This window comes from Genypterus blacodes, unplaced genomic scaffold, assembly GCF_046128005.1.
Source record: "Genypterus blacodes isolate CSIRO-AG114 ecotype Tasmania unplaced genomic scaffold, CSIRO-AGI_Gbla_v1 ptg000007l_1, whole genome shotgun sequence".
In the NCBI taxonomy this organism is placed as follows: domain Eukaryota; kingdom Metazoa; phylum Chordata; class Actinopteri; order Ophidiiformes; family Ophidiidae; genus Genypterus; species Genypterus blacodes.
The window spans coordinates 355,271-374,700 of NW_027466821.1; the positions used below are offsets into that span (position 1 = coordinate 355,271).

Below are 19,430 nucleotides of genomic sequence, written 5' to 3' on the forward strand. Positions count from 1 at the left end.
AACTATAGACCCATGTAAAAGAATATCCTTGCAATGGATGACAGTAGTTTATGCATGAATACAACAGTGTTTAGCATTTGCCTTTATTCCGTTTACTTGTTCATTGTGTAATTTCTTTAATCTGCTGCTACTCCTAATTTAATAGTTTAGGTAGTAAATAGTTTACTTTTAGAAAACTCAAAGTAGCTTATAAGTGACACAGGCAACAATCAATACAAATAATAAGAACTGACCTCTATATTCTTCTCCTTTTTGCTCTGTCTCTGTGTCTCGCTGCAGTTGAGGGTGAAGGTCAAGGACGCATTCTCCAGCGGTTTCCTGAGAAAGAGTGGGAGGACAGCCCGTTCCCACAAGGCGTAGAGCTGGTAAGTCAACACATAAGCACATGGCCCTGTGCTTCTCTCAACCTGCCAGCTTTAGGGGTTTATTTTCCTGTGCAGCTCGGGGCACTGCCAAGGTTATGGGGTTTTTCTGACAGGGCCACCCAAACTGGAGATTTGTGCGGTAAACCTATTCACATCCAAAAGGACACGTCTGCATGATAATTGCAACTGTTCATCCATTCCACGAGGACTACACCATAGTCAAACTGTATTCAAATGTTACGCGTGGGAATATCACAACTTCCTTTTCTTTGTGGTGACTTTGTCAAATGTGGTTTACTAACACAAATGACCGACTTGATAGGAGTCTAGTTAACTTCTTATAGCCTCTTCACACCCTGATTATTTGTAGATATAAGAAGACATCATGGAAGGGAAGAACTACTGATACTCGATAGCTATCACAGCCCAATTTGACCCTGATAAGGCTGTTGTGAGTAGAAGATAGGACACTGGAGCACAAGGCTCCTGTCTCTGTCCAACACTTGGATCCAGAGCACATGTCTCCAAAGTTGTAGCAGTATTTGTTATTGTAGTTGTATGAAGGTGTACTACAAAGCACAAGTTTACAAATTTAATGTAAAGACACAAATGAGCTTTTATTTTGAGGTAAAAACACTTGAAGGTGACTGCCTTTAATGAAAGAATCTAAATCGGTGTGTGAAGTCTTGAGTTCTTCCTTCCTTCTTCGTAAATATCCGCTCTTGTTCCCTTTTTCATTTTTTAACTGATTGCAATCCATCAATTGATTCATAAATGCTTTCAGTGTCGAGTGAGGTCAGGTGACGAACAAAGGGCATACCAAACACAATGTCATACCGACACCTTAAACACTGCTAATATTGATTTTCTTTTTCTTTCTTCAGTCAGCATTGGCGGCATTGATTTCTTCATTAACATTTAATATTTCACGAGTAAATATTTGAGAATAGCATACCACACATTTTTCTTACTTACATACTTCTTTTTCTTCAACTACATTGAGAGGCGCAACAAGTACAGAATGTCCTTTCATGTCTACTCACTCACTCTGGTGGTGTCGCTGTGTTATTTAAGGAGTTAATGACGGTCCGAGCCTGGATGAGTCACAGAGGTGCACAGCGGTAGAAAACGTGACTGACTGTTTGTCTGATAATCGTCCTTTCTGTCTTTTTTTGTCTCTTTCTCTTCCACCCCCTCTGATTCAAACCTGTTGCCTTTACTCCAATCGTAACTTTGTCTTCCTGACCTCTGTTTAGTTCTGCCAGCCCAGCGGTTGGCAGCTGGTTCCCGAGCGCCAGCCTACCTCCTTTTTTGTAGCGGTTTTGACTGACATCAACTCAGAGCGACACTACTGTGCCTGCTTCACCTTTTGGGAGGGCCTGGACAACCCACAGGTGAGACCCAATTTGTCATAATGTTTTACTGTAGCAGGGTGGTCAGTGTGTTGTGTCAGCAGGTAATTTGGTTTATTGTCCCTGTTCAGCTGCTGAAAGCCAGCGAGGTGGATGAGGCTGATGAAGAGCCGGCCGTCATCCGACCAGCTCAGGTCTTTGGCCCAAAGAGCCTGGTGGTAGTGTCCCGGCTTGACTACACTGAGGTGTTCAGGGTATGACACACACAAACACACACACACATACACACAACCCTCCCACTCAGCTCATGTTGGAGTGAATATAATGTTATTGCCATGGATACACAACTAGCTGCAACATTTTCTCCATATTAAAATGTTTTAATGTTCTATTTGTTTTTATTGAAACAAACATTTTACATGACAGTGCACATACAGTTATAGGACATTTTGGAGATCATTTTTATACAGAAGAGGGGGAAAGGGATAGAGAGATACAGAGAAAGAAAGAGGGTTGTATTATTATTATAATTGTTGTTGTTTAACTTTTTTACGTAGACCCTGAGGTAAAATAGGCAATATGAGGTACAAGTAGATTAAAATTGAAACAGCAGGAAGCCACGGCTGCTGGAGGTTATGAGAACATGGCACAGTAGTGTGGACGCAGAGTCCAGGATGGCATCAGTGATGTTGATGTGATGATCTCATAGGGTAAATACAGTTTTTATAGGATGATGTCAAACAGCAATGTAGGTTACTACAAATCGCATTATAGGCTGTGGTAAAGGGAGGAAGAGAAGAGAACAACAAAAAAACAAAGAGGAAATCCCACCCAAAGACCCAACCCAACCCCGCAGACACACAACCCCACATCCATACATGCATACTTATTAAAATGTTTTAAAGAAAACCCAAAGAATGTGTGCTTATGTCCTGTAGATCACTGCAATCATCTCTGAAAGAAACCTCAGTGTTTCATCATTTAGTTATTAACAACTCAGTCACAGTACAACACAGTGTGATCAGCTGATGTAAAATGGCTTTCGTCACTTGTGTGTCATGGATTAAACAATATATACACAGGGCGCTCACCCATTCCTTCACACAAATAAACACTCAGGTGCGCACACATACACACTCCTGTCTGTATGTGCTCCCAAACTCACTTGACTCACAAATTTCACCAAGCCCAGATGGGTGAACGTGCTAAGGTCACATTTGACTGTGAATTCAGTTAACATCCATAGATCAGCTCCTCTCCTCTCTCTCTCTTAGGAGAGTGGACACGTGTATTTTCATGGCCCATGTACCAGCTTATTACAGTAAACAGCTTATTACACTAAACACAGTCTCTCTCTCTCGCCTGTTTTTGTGTGACCTGTGTCCCTTTCTTTCGTTTAAAACAGAACTGTCTGGGTCTCATCTACACTGTCCATGTAGATAGTCTGTCTGCCCCCTTGGAAACAGTCGTTGGAAATCTCCTTACCTGTGTCATTCCCATCGCTGGAGGCTCCCAGGTAACTTACAACTCCCAGACTCTCTCTCTCTCTCACACACACACACACACACACACACACACACACACACACACACACACACACACACACACACGCATGTTCGTCTAGTGATATGACATACTGATATCACCCCGTGCCGTGCTCAGTAGAGTGGTTTCTCCTGCAGTTAGTCAGGGCTTGACTCAGCCTGCTCCTGTAGAACAGCTGCTTGTTCAGCATGGAGAGCCAGTGATGCACATGTACATACAGAAAAATATTGGGTGTGATTGGAGGGGTTTGTTCTCTCATCCCTTTGTTTTTGTGTGTATGCGTACAGTATGTAAGAGAGAGACTGTGTGTGTGAGAGTGTGTCCATGCACAGGTGGTTGTTAAGTGCCTGCACATTTTGTTGTGCATTCATAACTCAGTAATGTATGCTTTGCTTTGTACAGTCAGGAGGTTTGACTCGACAAACCTCTGTCCCTGCTGGGACGCACCGTACACAGACCTGTCAGTCATCTTGTAATGATTCACTACATCCTAGTATCTGGTTGTGTTTTCTAGATGTTACGTAACTGAGATGTCAAGTGTTTGATATATAATAACGTAGCCAGTGAGCCACTGCAACAGTCTGTGTTTCCCTCCATTCTGCAATTACCAACACAGTATGCAGGTATCACTTTGAAAAACCGTCACTGATGCAACTCAACACAAAGCCACAAACTCCCAAAGATATTTATGTTTTCATTTGTGGCTTTTTGATGCAAAAATGCATGTGCACGTGAACATGCACCAGTGTTAAAGTTCACAAGGTCATTGTGTGTGTGTTACTTTGTTATGAAGGATCCTGAAAGTCTTTGTTCATTCAAAATCAATGATGCTCTTAGCTCTCATATGTCAGACATGCTTGGGCTTTGACATCACGTGTTTCTCATGACATTTGCATTGTTCCTTTTTCTCCGTCACGTCCATGTGTTCCTCACCCTCTCGCTCGTTGGTTTGGATATGCTATTGTAGATGGCAATTTTTGTACTTTTTTTTCCTTTTTCAATCTCACCTCCTCAAAGTAGATATTTTGGGACATTTTTAAATGTTGTTCATTGTGCAAGTAAACAGAAGTAAGCATTCCTATCACACTTTCTCATGCTCATGATGCACATTTGTGTAACTGGTGATGCACATCTGAACTTTACAGTAGTACAGTCTGTGATCCTCTTGGTGGTTCCCAATTGTTATAACCCGTCTGTGTGATTTCTGTGCACCCCCCCTGTACACTGGTTCCTCTGTGTTACAGATAAATGAGTCCCCAGTTTGTAGTTTAGACAAGTTTCCTCAGGCCTTGGCCTGTGACTGGCTGCGGGCCTGTCTGCAGGTAACTTACAGCTTCACCAATCAACAAGCAGCTCAGTGTTATTGATTCTGTTGATCAAATAGTCTGGATGTGTTTTCTTTTCTTTTCTTTATGGAATGTGTTATATCTTCAAAGCCATATTTAATCATGCGTTATTGAATGCGCTTCAGCTTTTTCTGTTTTGACCAAACCCTTTCCACAAGATCATGTTAATCATTCTAAACATTCCATTTCATCTTTCATGTTTGTGAGTATGATTAATTTCAGCTTATTATGAAGCATTCTTAAAGAACTAATTCATTTCCCATTATTGCTCTGTGACACTCATGCACATTGGAGCACACACAAACAAACCCGTTTCTGTGCAGATCACAGCTCAGTTGCTGGGTGACCATATGGGACAGCAGATGGCCGCCTACAGGCCAGGAGCCATCTGAAACAAGGATTCACAACTAATCAGTATTAACACTCACATAAGCACCAATGGGGCCCTGTGAAATTGGTTTAATTTTTACTTAATTCCTGTTATGTCATTTTAGTTGGTTTCCCCCAGAATTGTCTCTAATCCAATTTAATCAAGAAAAACGATAAACATTTTGAAACAATTTCATTACAATATTTAGCTATTTGGATCATTTGCTTCACAACACACAAGGTCACAGAGCAGACGGAGCACATGCAGCTCATCAGGTCACGCCACGATACCGACACGTACCGTTGGCTTGTTAAAACCAAAGTAACATGGAAGTGGTGAGGTGTCGTCCATGTTGCTACATAAAACAGAAGTGAAGACATTGTGATAGCTTCATTTCACTTCATTTAAAAGATGGTAAAAAATATTTGTACAAACAATGGTCTCCTGCAGCGCGTTTAACAGCGGTGCACACAGAAGTGTAAAGGTTGTGATTAATGGGGAAACGGTGATTTTGATGGCATAAATCCCTACAACAACAAAATCATGAAATTCTGGGGGAACTGCATAATGTTCACATTTATCATGTCTATCTCTAGACTAGTAATACTACACATTATGATTTTATGTACATAATTGAGATTATTTAAATATTCTATGACCCACTTCTGTGTGAGGAAAGCTTCAAGCTTTCATTCTCTGACGACTCTTCTCTCTATTTGCAGTGCTTTACCAGAAACAGGCATAGGTTCATTTTTGTTTTAGCAGAATGTCAGACTCCAGTCAGGAAGTCCTCGACAGACACACACCTTTCATCTTATGAAGCACTTATCGTTTGTGTATCGCTTTGGAAGGGTAAACTTCCTCCGTATAGCGTCGTCTTGATTCACCCACACATGCTTTCAAAATCCAAAACAGTCACAATGAACACAATGAAACCACAACACATAACTGATATTTACACTGCTTAAAGAATGTTTTTTTGTGTTTCATCCAACAGTTTATTTAATTTCTATAGCACACTTCGCAGGACTCGTAACCCCCATCTCAAAGGGCAGAATCTAATGTGCACATCTCATCTCACACTGTCTCACACTACTTATTTATTTTTAGTTCACCTTGAAGACATGACACAACTTACATTTTTTGTAAAAAGAACCTAAACTGCCCACAGTATTCCTTAAGTTTGGTTGTTCGGGAATTTGATTCTATAATTAGAATTATTATTATTATTATTAGGCCCATAAAAAGTTTGTAGTGCCTCTTTCCAACAGATCATTAACAGTTCTGTCCTTACCTGTGTTTGAGGAAATGATTTCATATAAACACACACACACACACACACACACACGTGCATGCCTTTTAACAGTTTAATCACACTCATTGTAAAAAGTCTGCAGCCATGTGTCATTACTCATCATTGCTGTTTACACTCCACCAACATCCACTTCTGCTTTACACCAGGAAGCTTGAAATCATCATCTGTAGTCACACGTGCCGTCACTGTAATGCTGTCACATACCAAACAACTTTTGGCATTGATAACCTTGCGAACAAGTCACCAACAGGTGTGACTTGGCTCTGTGTGTAGGCCCGTGTTTGTGTGTCCGCATTTATCATCGACATTTTACTTACTAAAAGAAATCAAAGCCATAAGGAGGGAAAAGAGAATCCATTTTAGGTTGAACATTTTTCAGGAGGATGGCATTATCACTGAGAATCACATATCGACACATGTTCATTCTCAGCCTGTTGATTCCATGATTCCCCTTTCAGTTTAATACTAATGAGTCATGTGACAGTATCAGTTAAACTACCCATTTACAGTTTTTGTTTTTAACTTTGCACACTAGCGGCTCAGCTCTTGCCGTACTCCACACTGACTTTAATAAATCCATTTCTGCACAGGCCAGTGTTACTCTAAGATCCAAAGAATTCAAGGATGTGGTAGATAAAGACCATTTGAAGGTGTTGTTGTATCTCCATTATAGATATCCAATGGCGAACTTTGCACTTTTAGCATCCTCTTTAAAAACTGAGCAAGGTGCTTACACTCCACAGTGAACCGCTCACTAATAACAGTGAAGCAACATAATCCACAAAGCAATGGTGTCTTTGCTTGCTTTTCAGTATTTGCTGTTTACTTGGTTTGGTGTGCAGGCATATTCTATTCTGCTAAACATGTCACTCCCAACATGTATTGTGGCAAAAAGACCGCAATCAAGAACAGAATATATTTGAGTAGCAGTTCAGCCAGTCCCGTATGTTTTCAGTCAGTAGTAAAATGACATCATGAATAAGTTGCTGAAGTATTTTTCTGAATCCATTGCTGCCAAACGCTGGCTTTATTATGTTTTGCACGAGTCCTTCATGTCTGTCCATGCACACAACCTGTATCTGTCATGCACTGTTCAACCTGCATTCCATGTTTGTTGTTGTTTTTTATTGGCAACTTACCATTTTTGCCATGCTGATATATTACTGCCATGTTGTTGAAACATTTGGGCCCACTCTATAAATGCTAACCTGTGTCTTATCATGTGTGTTTGTGTGTGTGTGTGTGTGTGTCTCTGCTGGGTGCTTGTGTAGCCAGACCAAGAGGAGATAGAGGAGAGTTTGGTACGCTACCCTGACTTCAGTCTCTCTTTCTCACCAGCTTTCCCAGCTTTCTGCTCTCCACTCATTTCCCTTCAACCAATCCATTGACACTTCCCTAATGGGAGAACCAATCAAACACTGACTCAATATGTGACCAACAGCTGATAATTCCAATTCGGTATTCGAATACTCGGAACAGAATCAGATGTTGGATCACAGTATTGAAATCCTAACAGCTCTCCCTGTGGCTGCTGCTGTTGTTGCTGTTGCCGTTGCTGAAGCAAGCATGAGACAATGCTGAACTCTTCCCTCAGTACACACACAGCCACCCGACTGGACAGATTTCAAGCCAATTCAAATGAAGTACTTTTCTCAGTGATGTTTCAGTGATGTATTCCAGGCCCTTTAGGAAAAGTTGCATTTAATCGTTCAGCTTCAAATTGATTTGAACATCCAGCGCGTTTTGAATTGACGTGATGACCCCCACAATGTTTGACATCCTGTATATCAGATGTCACGTCCCCCTGGTATGCTGTGTCCTTTGCTATTGCCCAATAAATCCCACTGCTTTTTCCCTCTGTGCTATGTTATTGTGTTGTAATGACTTGCAATTATGCAGCCGAAACCATCTCTATTTCCATTTACTATTACGCTTGTTATGAAAACCACATATAAATCCATTTTAATTGACTTTCCCGTCTGTCTAGAGCGCTGTAGATTTCCAGTCCTATAAAATCAATATGGGTGCACTGTATGTAAAAGAGAGCCTAATAATTGCAAACACTGTCCCGCAGAACAGGCCTGTTTGTTTGAAGCATCTTTGAACAAGTTACATTGGATAACAGTTTTAAATGTTGGAAGATTACATGCAACTCAATCCTGGCCGTAAATGAATCCTCCACACAGATTCACCCTGATTGCTGCCCTTTCCACCGGTGCTCACATGAATCTGCAGTGGAAAATCTCCTGCATACGACACCTATCATGTCGCTGGTCTTTCTTTCCCATAAAAGGTCATTGAAATGGTGGTGCTGGTGTTGTTTTGCTGTAAGGTGGTTGGCATGGAGTCCTTCCCAGCTCCATTCTCTTTGCTGATCAACCGGAATGGCTTCTGTCTTATTTCTCATGTACCTGCTAAGCTTCTGAGATCCTCCCATCTTTCTGTCACTGACTCACGCTGCTGTCTGGACACTCAGAACTGATTAAACCCAGCTGCCCAATACAGTTTTCTGAGAAAGGACATACGTGTGTTGTTTTTCCACTTCCCCTACTGACCTTTTTGAATCCTTTCTCCTTCTTTCCTCTCTGTCTATGTCTCTGTCTCTCTGCAGAGGACTATAACGTTAGGGGCTGGCGATCGGCAAGTTATCCAGACTCCCATCAACGACTCTCTCCCCGTCAGTGGCAGCAGTGTGGCCCAGCTATTCAGACAACTTGGTAGGGAAATTACAATACCGCATCAATCCACCCTGCCTCCCAAGTACATGCATTTTGTTGAATCAATTCTATGAAGTAGTTTTTCTTTGTGTGTCACTTTGAAATACCTGAAACTTCCCGCCGCACTCTCAGTGATCTGATCCCTCTGTGTTGTGTTCTTCCTCAGGCATACTTAATGTGCTGTGTCTTTTCTGTGCCGCTCTGACGGAGCACAAGATCCTGTTTCTGTCCAGCAGTTACCAGCGACTAACAGATGCCTGCCGGGGACTGCTGGCCATCATGTTCCCCCTCAAATACAGGTGTGTTTTCTCTCCTACATGCAGGGTCTATTCATATTCGTGATTGTTTCTTTCACGACTGATAGTCCATCCAGACCAGGATGTATTTGAGGGTTGTTTGGCTTGCTGGAAAACACAGAATGCAATGCAGGAAAGATGACTCAGCCAGGCTTAGAAAAGAGAGCCGTACTTCTCGGTTATGTGTGGCAACCAGCCATAGTTGAGTTGATAATTGATAGATGCAGCTTCTGTAGGGTAATAATAATGATAATGATGCTGAAATTTCCCCTGTTTTTGTTTTTTCCAGCTTCACCTACGTACCCATCTTACCTGGGAAACTCCTGGAGGTCCTGAGCACCCCCACCCCCTTCATCATCGGCGTCAATTCATTCTTTCGCTCGGAGACACAGGAACTGGTGGGTTCTCATCACTGCATCACAACAGATGAATAGATCAACCTGATAATGCAGAGGGTGCCATTGTTTCCCCATAAATCCCAATCGTAATTATTCATGAGATGATATCTGCTAACACATAGTGCAGGTGTAATAAAACAGCCAGCAGTGTAAAAACTCATAAGATGGACTGTTGGGAGACAATGACACTGGGCCCTGGGTTCAGAGCCCTGTAGTGGTCCTGGCCTTTTCTGTCTGCACTCTGCTTGTTGTCTTTAGTTCTAATGCGCCTGACCAAAGCACGCGGCTGTAGTTTGCCCCCAGGTGCTGCACTGTAGCTATTCACTGCTCCTAGTGGCAGGGTGGGTCAAATGCACAGTGTTTGTTTGATAATAAAGTGTACACTCATATAACAATGAAGTGTTTTATTTGTTATTTTATTGTGGTTATGTAGGAATGGCTATAAAATCAGAAGGAGGAAATAAAACTCCCATTAAAGGAAGCAGGTGTGCAGCACGCACGTATACGTGTGTGTCCTCCCTGGTGTCCTCTGTTATGGAGCTCAGGTTTGATCATCATTTGAAGTGTGTTTCGTATGAACTCTTAGTGACCCATCAAGCAATGGTTGGTCTCTTTTAATAAACTGCTGCTGCTCACATCTGTCTGCTTGCTGCTCTAACACAATGCTCTTTACAAACCTTGCCAAGATAAATGACAGCAATATTCATGACAGTAATTATTGTATTGATGCTATGATCAAGGAAAGTTATTAGCTGGTAGCTTATTAAAGCCCGATGAGTGTAGCGGACTCTCCGGTAGTGGATGTCTGACCGTCTCCTGCCCCATGTTCCTCACAGTGCCGCCTTGTACTGTACTCACATGTCCATCATTGATACATGAGCGCTCATCATAGTCAGTAGTCAGAGGTTATCATCTGGGCAGTTCTTACCGCTTTGTGTGATCCAATATGAATGTGTGTTTTGTTGTTTTGTAGACTTACATTCCGTAATGAACAGCTGCTGACAGAGGCGACATCTCTCTATCTGTAGCTGTGTTTGTCTTTCAGTCGCTATAATCTGCGCGGCTGTACTTTTATCCACTTCCAGAACAGTATCTCACAAGCTGTGTGTGTGTGTGTGTGTGTGTGTGTGTGTGTGTGTGTGTGTGTGTGTGTGTGTGTGTGTGTGTGTGTGTGTGTGTGTGTGTGTGTGTGTGTGTGTGTGTGTGTGTGTGTGTGTGTGTGTGTGTGTGTGTGTGTGTGTGTGTGTGTGTGTGTGTGTGTGTGTGTGTGTGTGTGTGTGTGTGTCCGTGTCCGTGTCCGTGTGTGTGTGTGTCCGTCCGTGTCCGTGTCCCCTCAGTTGGATGTGATCATCGCCGACCTGGACGGAGGAACAGTGACCATCCCAGAGTGCGTCCACATCTCCCCGCTGCCTGAACCAATTCTCCAGCAGACCCAGACTGTGCTGTCCATGGTAAGCGGCAGACACACCCGCGCTGCCACCACAACACGCCTATCATTACAAGGAAATGTACAGACGCGCTTTTCTTCCAGGCAATGCCCCAGTGGTGCTTTGTTGAATCTGATGCCAGGAAGTTCCTCAAGTTTCACGCTTTATAACTAGATTTCTTTTGAGGTTTTTGTCTTGGTGGTGTTTTTTGTTTAACTTCAGTATATTCCTTCTGCGGACTGGGCTCTACTTATGCCTGTCACATATTACTGCCATTCTGCAAAATCCATCATTCATCATATCATGCTGATCAAACAATGCCAGCCGGTATCAGATTAGCTGATTTTGTACTGTAATGCCCCTCTTTCCTGTAATAAAGTGGCAGATTGTTCTGGGAAGTGTTTGTGCAGTTATGTATTTAGGTGTGTTAAATCATTTGCGAACTTCCTTATTCTGTTTCTGGAATTTCCAGGATTGTTTCACGTTTTTACGGCCTCCCTAATTTTTGTTATCAGATTTTCATATCTGTCACATCCAATGCTGGCTGATAATCCACTAAGCTTGTGTTTCTTCCATTGCACGTTACTCTGTTTACCACAAATCAGATTATGATATGAGTTTTTTTTTCTAGACTTTGCTTTAGGAGGAACACACAAAGTTTTGGTGTTGATCTAGAACAGTTATAGATCTAGTAATGTTTATAGATTCAGTAATAATAATAAAAAAAAAAAGTATAAATAAATCTACAAATTTTTTGAAAGAATCCTTGTAATCAACTTGCAATCAAAGTTAAACTGTATTGTAGATAAGGGTATTTAACTCAGCTGTTATCTTTATAAGCCTACTCGATGAAACAGCTTTCTAAACAAGCTCCTTAATGAGTAACCCTCGTGTTTTTTACTGCATTGTATACTGCATCAGTTGTTATGATTGCCAGTGTTGTGATTACATCCACGTGCTGTGTTTCTTTCCGAAAAGGAAACAAAAAACGTATTGTGTCATTATATAATTATAATTTCCCGGTGACACAATCTTGGCCTGTGTCACCGCCACGGGAGTGTTTTTGTCCTGATGTCAGTTCTGCAGAGTGCAGAGCTGGTTTAGTTTGGCTCGGGCTCCTCTGCTCTGTGTCAGCTCAGACGTGGTGTTGTGTGTGTGTGTTGCTTTGTGACGTGGCGTACAGCTGCCTTGTGCATGCCAAAGAGATTCAGCAATAGATTTATGCACTCTCTTTTTGCATTGATATTTCACAATGGATGGTCAACATTTTTAGATGAATTCATGTTGATTTGGCTTTTACTGTGCCCAATGTTCTCTTATCACAGACTCCATCTCCTGTCTGTATTGAATCAGGACTCTGTAGTTGACATCATTTGGTGCAGCCTTCAACTTTCACCCAAATCCGCGGTTCTACCCCTCTACACAGTCCCCTTTGCTCTAGCACCACACACTTGACTTGACCTTACATCCTGTCTGTAGAAGGACGGCAAACGTGTGACGAGGCTGCTTCCTGCTCAGTTGATCCAAAATACACTAGATAGATTTGAATTTGATCAGCTCTGTCCCAGGGACCCTGCTGTGGTTTCAGTGCCCATAGTAGCATGTGTGTGTGTCTCTGTGATCACTGTGGTAAAATATCTATAAACAATACTCACCTTATATTGCTTTCATTGTCAAATCTAGGGGTCATCTTTCAGTATTTCCTCGTCTGAGGCTCTGTGTGCTTTGTTTCTTATGACGGGGAGACTTGTTTGTCATGGACTGCATTAAGAGATTGACGCTGGAAACGAGCCGTATTACTCAGAGAGGCGTTCACTGGGCAAGGGGCCTGTAATCCTCAGCCAGCAGAGCAGACAGTATGAGAATCTCAGTTCTCCGGTTTGGCTTTCTGCCATTCCTCCTTGGACAGACTGCATCTCCAACATCAGTACATAGTTCGATGGGGAACTGGGGATTGGATGTGGAATGGGTTATTATGTGTTTACTTTACGGGGGGCGCTGAACCTGCCCATCCATCCAGCCCACATACCAGGTGGGACTTAACTCCCATGCTGAACCAGGGCAGGGGGGAGACATAATTGCAGAGCTGGACAACTGGGGTGTTTTGTCTTGCAGGGCCCTTATTGGTTCAGTGATCCAGACATGTTCTCTTGTGGAGGTATAATCTGGCTCGGGTCAAGGCTGCAGCAGAGATGACACTGTGTAGATTGTCTGGAAGCAACTATGAACCTGGACTCGGCTGCTGCCTATTTTAGTTGTCTTATCTAAAACAAAAAACAAAAATGGTCAGTGGGACAAATTTCCACCACAAACCGTAGATTTCTACTTGCCGCAAATCTGCCTTAAAGACCCATATTAACCCAAATTGATTGAAATGGCAAATGAAGCATATCCTTTTAGAAAGACTTGTGTTGTATGAGTGAATACGGTATACTATATATAAATAAACGTAGAGAAGTTTTGGTCGAATGGTTTAGATGAGCTGAGATAACATCCGCTTTGACTAAACAAACGAGCACCGCCTTCAATATCAGCAGACACGTCAACCCGGAGGTGACAAGAAAAACAGCTCTTGCATCTTGTCAGTGATTAAATTCACAACGTTCTGATTTGTTCTGATCCCAGACCATGCCTGATTAGTTTCTGCTGGTGCACAGTTGTCCTGGATTATAGCAGCTGAACCAGCGCTGAGTCTAGTAACTACTATCGGGTCTGAACAGTACCCATAATTCAACTCTTATGGCAGGAACATGTGGCAGTAGAGTTTGAGGAGTAGTGATTGACGGTGGATTCACGTCATCTTTGCAGGTGTTGGATCCGGACCTGGAAGTAGCCGATCACGCCTTCCCCCCGTCTACGCAGGCCTCCGCCCTCAAGATCCAGGTGAGACAAACAAACTGTCAGCTGTGTTAACATGCCGTCTTAACTTCAAACCTAATGTGGAGTTTCAAATCCAGTGAAATGATTTCCTTTTAAGTTTGGGTGATAAATTAACCAGCAAACCTATCCAGCATAGTTTGATGATCCATTACATCACAAACACAATGTTATCCAGCATGTAAACAGCATGTGGAGCACTTCTGAGTTTTTCCAGACTCTGTCCTCCTCAGTCACTTCTTCCATTGTCTTGTATCTGTGGGCTTTAACTTTCTCTCTCTCGTGTGTGTGTGTGCGTGTGTGTATGTTTCAGGATAAGGAGATTCGAGGGATTTTCCTGTGGCTGTTTGCTCGGCTCTTCCAGGGTTATCGCTGGTGTTTGCACATCATTCGCATCCATCCAGAACCAGTGATCCGCTTTCACAAGGTACCCCTGTTAACATACTGCATAGCCAAACATATGGAACCTGTTCATCTGGCTTGTTAATCTTTACACTAATGCCATTAATTAAATATATCTGCATGTGTTGGAGGTTGAGAGTGAATGAATAAACCTTTCACACCAGAATAGCATCAAATTATTGCTGAATTGATGTCTTCTCAGGCCGCCTTCCTGGGCCAGAGGACGCTATCAGAAGATGACTTCCTCATTAAGGTTCTGGATGGGATGGCGTTTGCAGGCTTTGTGTCAGAGAGAGGGCCTCCCTACAGGGCTATTGACCTCTTTGACGACGTGAGTCATTTAGCACCACGTAAAGAATTGAAATTCTCCTGAAACAAGTCGTGTGTGGCGATTCCTCTGCCTTGTTTTATTTTCAATATCACCGGCTCTTTACAGTAGACCTTTTTTGGTTCCTGTTCAACCGGTGCCAAGCCTGTGGCTGGGATATGAAAGACAGATCCCACCAGTTGATGTAACCCGGCTTTGTTCTCCTGTGTTTATAGCTGGTGGCCAATCAGGTGGAGCGAATACAGCAAGAAGAGACATGTCCCCACAAAGTCATGAACCACATCAGGGAGCTGGCTGAGCAACTCTTCAAAAATGTATGTCACTGAGGGAATGGCCTGTATATGAGGTTTATCAGGTTATGTCATCTTCATTCCCACAAATGTCTTCCTCCTTTACCGTAGTCTTTCTCTCACTCTATCTTGGGTTTTCTTTAGTCTTGCTTATTCCCTCAAATGAAATTGTTGTCAAACGGCAGGTCCTAAGGAATGTTTACCCATCTTTCCATTTCTCACCAGTGTTTCCCTTTTGTTTGTCTATTTAAGGAGAATCCCTACCCGTCAGTAGCAATGCACAAACTCCAGCGGCCCTCAGAAATCAACGTTCAGAGCTCATCCAAAAAGTCCTCCCCTTTCCCTCTGATTGATGATGTTGCCGTGGAACTTTTCGTCGACCATGCAGCCGCCAAGCTCAAGACTGCACCGCCCGTGGTCAAGGCAGAGGTCAAGAGCATGGTGCCCTCTGGGCCCCTCCTGGGTGAGCTCGGGGGAAGTTTGACAAGGGATTTAAATATTGTTTTAATAATGTCCTTTTCTAGAAAATAGCATTCAAATACTAGAAGGGTTTCAGGACTGGTTTCTGTCATCATAATCGTCATAACAATTCCAAGGTTGGGAAGTTTGGCACTGACATTAGAGCTGATGTGTGGTTTCATTTTTATTGTCCTGGAGTTATAAACTAATAAATGGTACCATATAATTAAACAACAACACCATAAATATTTCAACTGAATCAGATAGTGCTTGTAGTATTCATTAGATATTTAGGCCAATATTGGCAAGCTGATACATTCCAGTCTTTTGAATGTGTAATAAGGCTAACAAATACGCTCCTGTCAGGTCTTCCAATACAAACGTTAAAAGAAAAGATTCAGTTCTTGTTCTATAATTTACTGCAGCAATCATCACTGTGAACATGGACAGAATTTAATTTGTATAGATGGTAAAGATGAATGTAAAGCTAACAGAAACGTTTGGTTAGTGGCAAACCAATGGACTGAAAGAGGTGCAGGTGGCAACATGGATGTAAATTGTGAGCACAAACTTCCTGTCTGTACTATTCAGTCAGCCAATGTGTGTTAAGCATGTGTTTAATAGCACCAAGGTCACTGCTGCATTGATGACTGATCACTTCTCATTGTCTCCTCAGGTGATGTAGTGGACAGGAATGGCAGTGTTATGGCGAACAGCGCCCGGAGGCTGGAGGTGGTCAGGAATTGCATCACATACATTTTTGAGGACAAGATGCTGGAGGCCAAGAAGGTATGATCAGAAAGGCCGTGTGGTCGTTTGAGCAAAGTGTTTTACAGTTTGCTGAATATGATGACTCTGTTAGGTTAACAAATCTGGAGTAATTGTCACGATTTCTTTTTCATCAATTTTGCTGCAGTTTGTTTTGGCTCCCAGCAGCTTCCTTATAGTTCCTCAGAGCTCTTTACCATTTCTCTGCTGTAAGTGAATTTGTAATGATAAAGTGTGGTTATGTTTGTCTCCCCTCAGCTAATGCCAGCTGTGCTCCGGGCATTAAAGGGCCGGGCGGCCCGGGTTTGTTTGACTCATGAGCTCAATCAGCATGTTCTGCAGAACCGAGCTGTGCTAGACGACCAGCAGTTTGATTACGTCGTCCGTATGATGAACTGCACCCTACAGGTGGGCCTGAAAACATTCTCTGTATGTGTAATATGTTGGGTGTGCATACATGCTTTGTGGTCTATCAAAACAAGAAGAGATGTCTGACATGTTGCTCATCTGTTTGCATTCAGGACTGTTCACATATGGATGAACATGGTATTGCAGCTGCTCTCCTCCCCTTGGTCACAGCCTTCTGCAGAGTAAGATCATCTGTTTGACCACACACATTACACATTCCAGAATATGGTTATTGCACCAACCTTGCCTCTAGCCAGCAGACATGTTGGAATTCAGTGTTCATGCATAGTTTGCTGATGGGGAAGAGTTTGTGTAAATGCTCAAAAAAGTGAATTGCTTCCCATATAACCACTTCTCCCTGCCCTTTGTCAAACAGAAACTGGGTGCAGGCATCACCCAGTTTGCCTACAGCTGTGTACAAGAACACATGGTTTGGACCAACATGCAGTTCTGGGAGGCCATGTTCTACAGTGACGTCCAGAACCACATCAGAGCCTTGTACCTGGAGACTGAGGACGGAAACCAGCAGAACAACTCTGTAAGCACCCACACTGAGTAGCCTACAACTAATGGATGTTCATTAATAATTTAGCTAATAATGATAATAATCTAGCACATCTGCTGCAAATGAAAGGTTTTTAATGAAGCTACCAAACCAAGAAGTCAGTTTCCTATCCTGGCTTCATCCACCTTTGATTAACCTCCTTCGCCCTGGTGTCAGGCGCAGCAGGACAGGCCGGACGGCGAACGGGAAATTGGTGCCCTGGAGTTGGCGTCCGAGCAGAGCCGGCTCTGGCCAACACTCAGCAAGGAGATGCAGATGGAACGCGTGCAGAAGGAGGAGAGCACAGTGTTCAGCCAGGCCATCCACTATGCCAACAGGATGAGCTACCTACTGCTGCCGCTGGACACCAGCAAGAACCGCCTGCTGCGTAACACCGGCCTCGGTGATGTGGAGAGCGTCAGCAACAGCTACGTCACCAACAGGTACCAGCTTATTACAAACAAATGTGTGAAGGGGAGGCCACAGTCTCAAACTCGACTTGTCTTTGTCTGAAGTTTGCCAGGCTCAGATTTTATGCACATTAAGAATCAAGGCGATGCTTTGTCTTGCAGTATTGCAGGTAGCATGGCGGAGAGCTACGACACGGAGAGCGGTTTTGAAGATGCCGAGAGTTCAGATGTGGCCAACTCTGTGGTTCGCTTCATCAACCGATTTGTCGACAAAGTGTGCAATGAGAGTGGCGTGACCAACGAGCACCTGAAGGCTCTACATGCCATGATACCAGGTATGCACACACCAGCTTAACACCACACTTGTGGAGAACATCACATCAAGCCCTTTTGGTGATTCTCACTTTTGCTCATCCACCGTCATCCTTTTGTCCGTGTGTCCCTGCAGATATCGTTCAGATGCACATTGAGACGTTGGACGCAGTCCACAGGGAGAGTAAGCGATTGCCGCCGATCCAAAAGGTAACCAATTCCTATTTTTACGTTCCACTGGACAAAGGCCATGCAGAACCCCAGCCAGCCCCGCCCAACCCTCACACCACCAATCACTCCCACTCAGGCTCACTATGGTACAGCAGGTACGGCAGAGACAGGACTGTGCCACTCACAAGCACGCCAGAGCAGTGCATGCTGGGTGATGTTGTTAGGTCTTCTTAGGCCTGGGGGAACTGGACCTGGTTGTTGTTGTTCCCAGAGGCCCTGTAGACCTGTGTGCCTTCAGTCTGAAGGGTGCCATTAGTCCTGCTTGCAGTGTGTTGGAGAGGCAAAGCTATGCTTCATGTGACATTTCCTTATAATCCTATTGAAGCTGTAACAGGCTCATGATCTGTCCCCAACTGCCTTAAGTCTTGGAAGTAGGTATGGACAAATTCCCCCTTAGAGCAGAAGCTAAATGACTGCTAAGGAGAGGAAGCCTTGCCACTGCTGTGTGTGCTGCAGCGTGAATGTGGCGATGTGTTGGACGTGTTGTGTCAGAGACTTGTAAACAGGTTATGGAACCTGTAATTTCCTGTCAGAGGCCGAGTTTCTCAGGAAACTCTTCAGGCGTCACTGAGAGACAGGAAGTGAAGCCTGACGAAGCGTGCTGCACATTTCATTCTACATATTTCGAAAACCGCAGCTTTCAGTTCATGGTAATTGCATTTTTTAAGAAATTGCAACAAACATCTCAATCCACCCACACATTCAAATGATTTTGAATCTTTTGATTCAAATGATTTTGAATGTGTGTAACCTTGTTTTGTGGAATCTAATCTTGTGAAATAGTTTCAGCCAGTATCCAGCTCCACTGGCCTCTGTTATGTAACAATAACACATTGTTTTACTTTAGCCTGTGTCATTATTATTTCCCTAGTACGGGCAAATTTATTTGTGAAGCCAATGTGCTTCACAGAAAATAAAATAAGCTAAAATAAGCATCTTAACCAACATAAAAGAAATAAAAGAGCTAAAATAATGAATACAAAATGGAAGTAAAAAGAAGAGGGATTCTAAAATAGATAAAAGTAGAACATTTTATCTCCATTGGGAGCTTGTTCCAGCAGTATGCAGCATAACGGCATAATGGATCTAAAGATGGCAAAACGCAGATTTTGTTACAGCTTTGATTTGGTCACAGAAACTAACATCCCAATCCAAGATTACATCCAGATTTTTAACACGGGTTGAGGTTTTCAGTGCTCGAGACTCCCTGGCAACCTAAGTCCCTGATTGGACGGTGCAGGTCTGCATGGTTTTGAAGGCATGAAGTTGT

The 19,430-nt window shown here is 43.1% G+C and overlaps 1 protein-coding gene across 3 annotated transcripts in view; it reads left to right on the plus strand.

Annotated features, from left to right (window-relative positions):
- The window catches only part of sbf1 (SET binding factor 1), a 42,946-nt gene that overhangs the window by 12,643 nt on the left and 10,873 nt on the right, over positions 1–19,430 (plus strand). For 2 of the 3 annotated variants that reach the window (XM_076150590.1, XM_076150599.1), the window contains exons 2-22: positions 280–365; positions 1,622–1,759; positions 1,849–1,971; positions 3,123–3,233; positions 7,565–7,594; positions 8,905–9,010; positions 9,177–9,309; positions 9,596–9,704; positions 11,042–11,155; positions 13,940–14,014; positions 14,322–14,435; positions 14,613–14,741; positions 14,954–15,052; positions 15,281–15,491; positions 16,164–16,276; positions 16,514–16,663; positions 16,777–16,845; positions 17,040–17,201; positions 17,385–17,650; positions 17,780–17,952; positions 18,066–18,139. In XM_076150590.1, coding sequence (XP_076006705.1) covers positions 280–365; positions 1,622–1,759; positions 1,849–1,971; positions 3,123–3,233; positions 7,565–7,594; positions 8,905–9,010; positions 9,177–9,309; positions 9,596–9,704; positions 11,042–11,155; positions 13,940–14,014; positions 14,322–14,435; positions 14,613–14,741; positions 14,954–15,052; positions 15,281–15,491; positions 16,164–16,276; positions 16,514–16,663; positions 16,777–16,845; positions 17,040–17,201; positions 17,385–17,650; positions 17,780–17,952; positions 18,066–18,139 — 2,585 coding nt within the window. The remainder of the gene's footprint in view (positions 1–279; positions 366–1,621; positions 1,760–1,848; positions 1,972–3,122; positions 3,234–7,564; positions 7,595–8,904; positions 9,011–9,176; positions 9,310–9,595; positions 9,705–11,041; positions 11,156–13,939; positions 14,015–14,321; positions 14,436–14,612; positions 14,742–14,953; positions 15,053–15,280; positions 15,492–16,163; positions 16,277–16,513; positions 16,664–16,776; positions 16,846–17,039; positions 17,202–17,384; positions 17,651–17,779; positions 17,953–18,065; positions 18,140–19,430) is intronic. The other variant, XM_076150597.1, reaches the window with a different exon arrangement.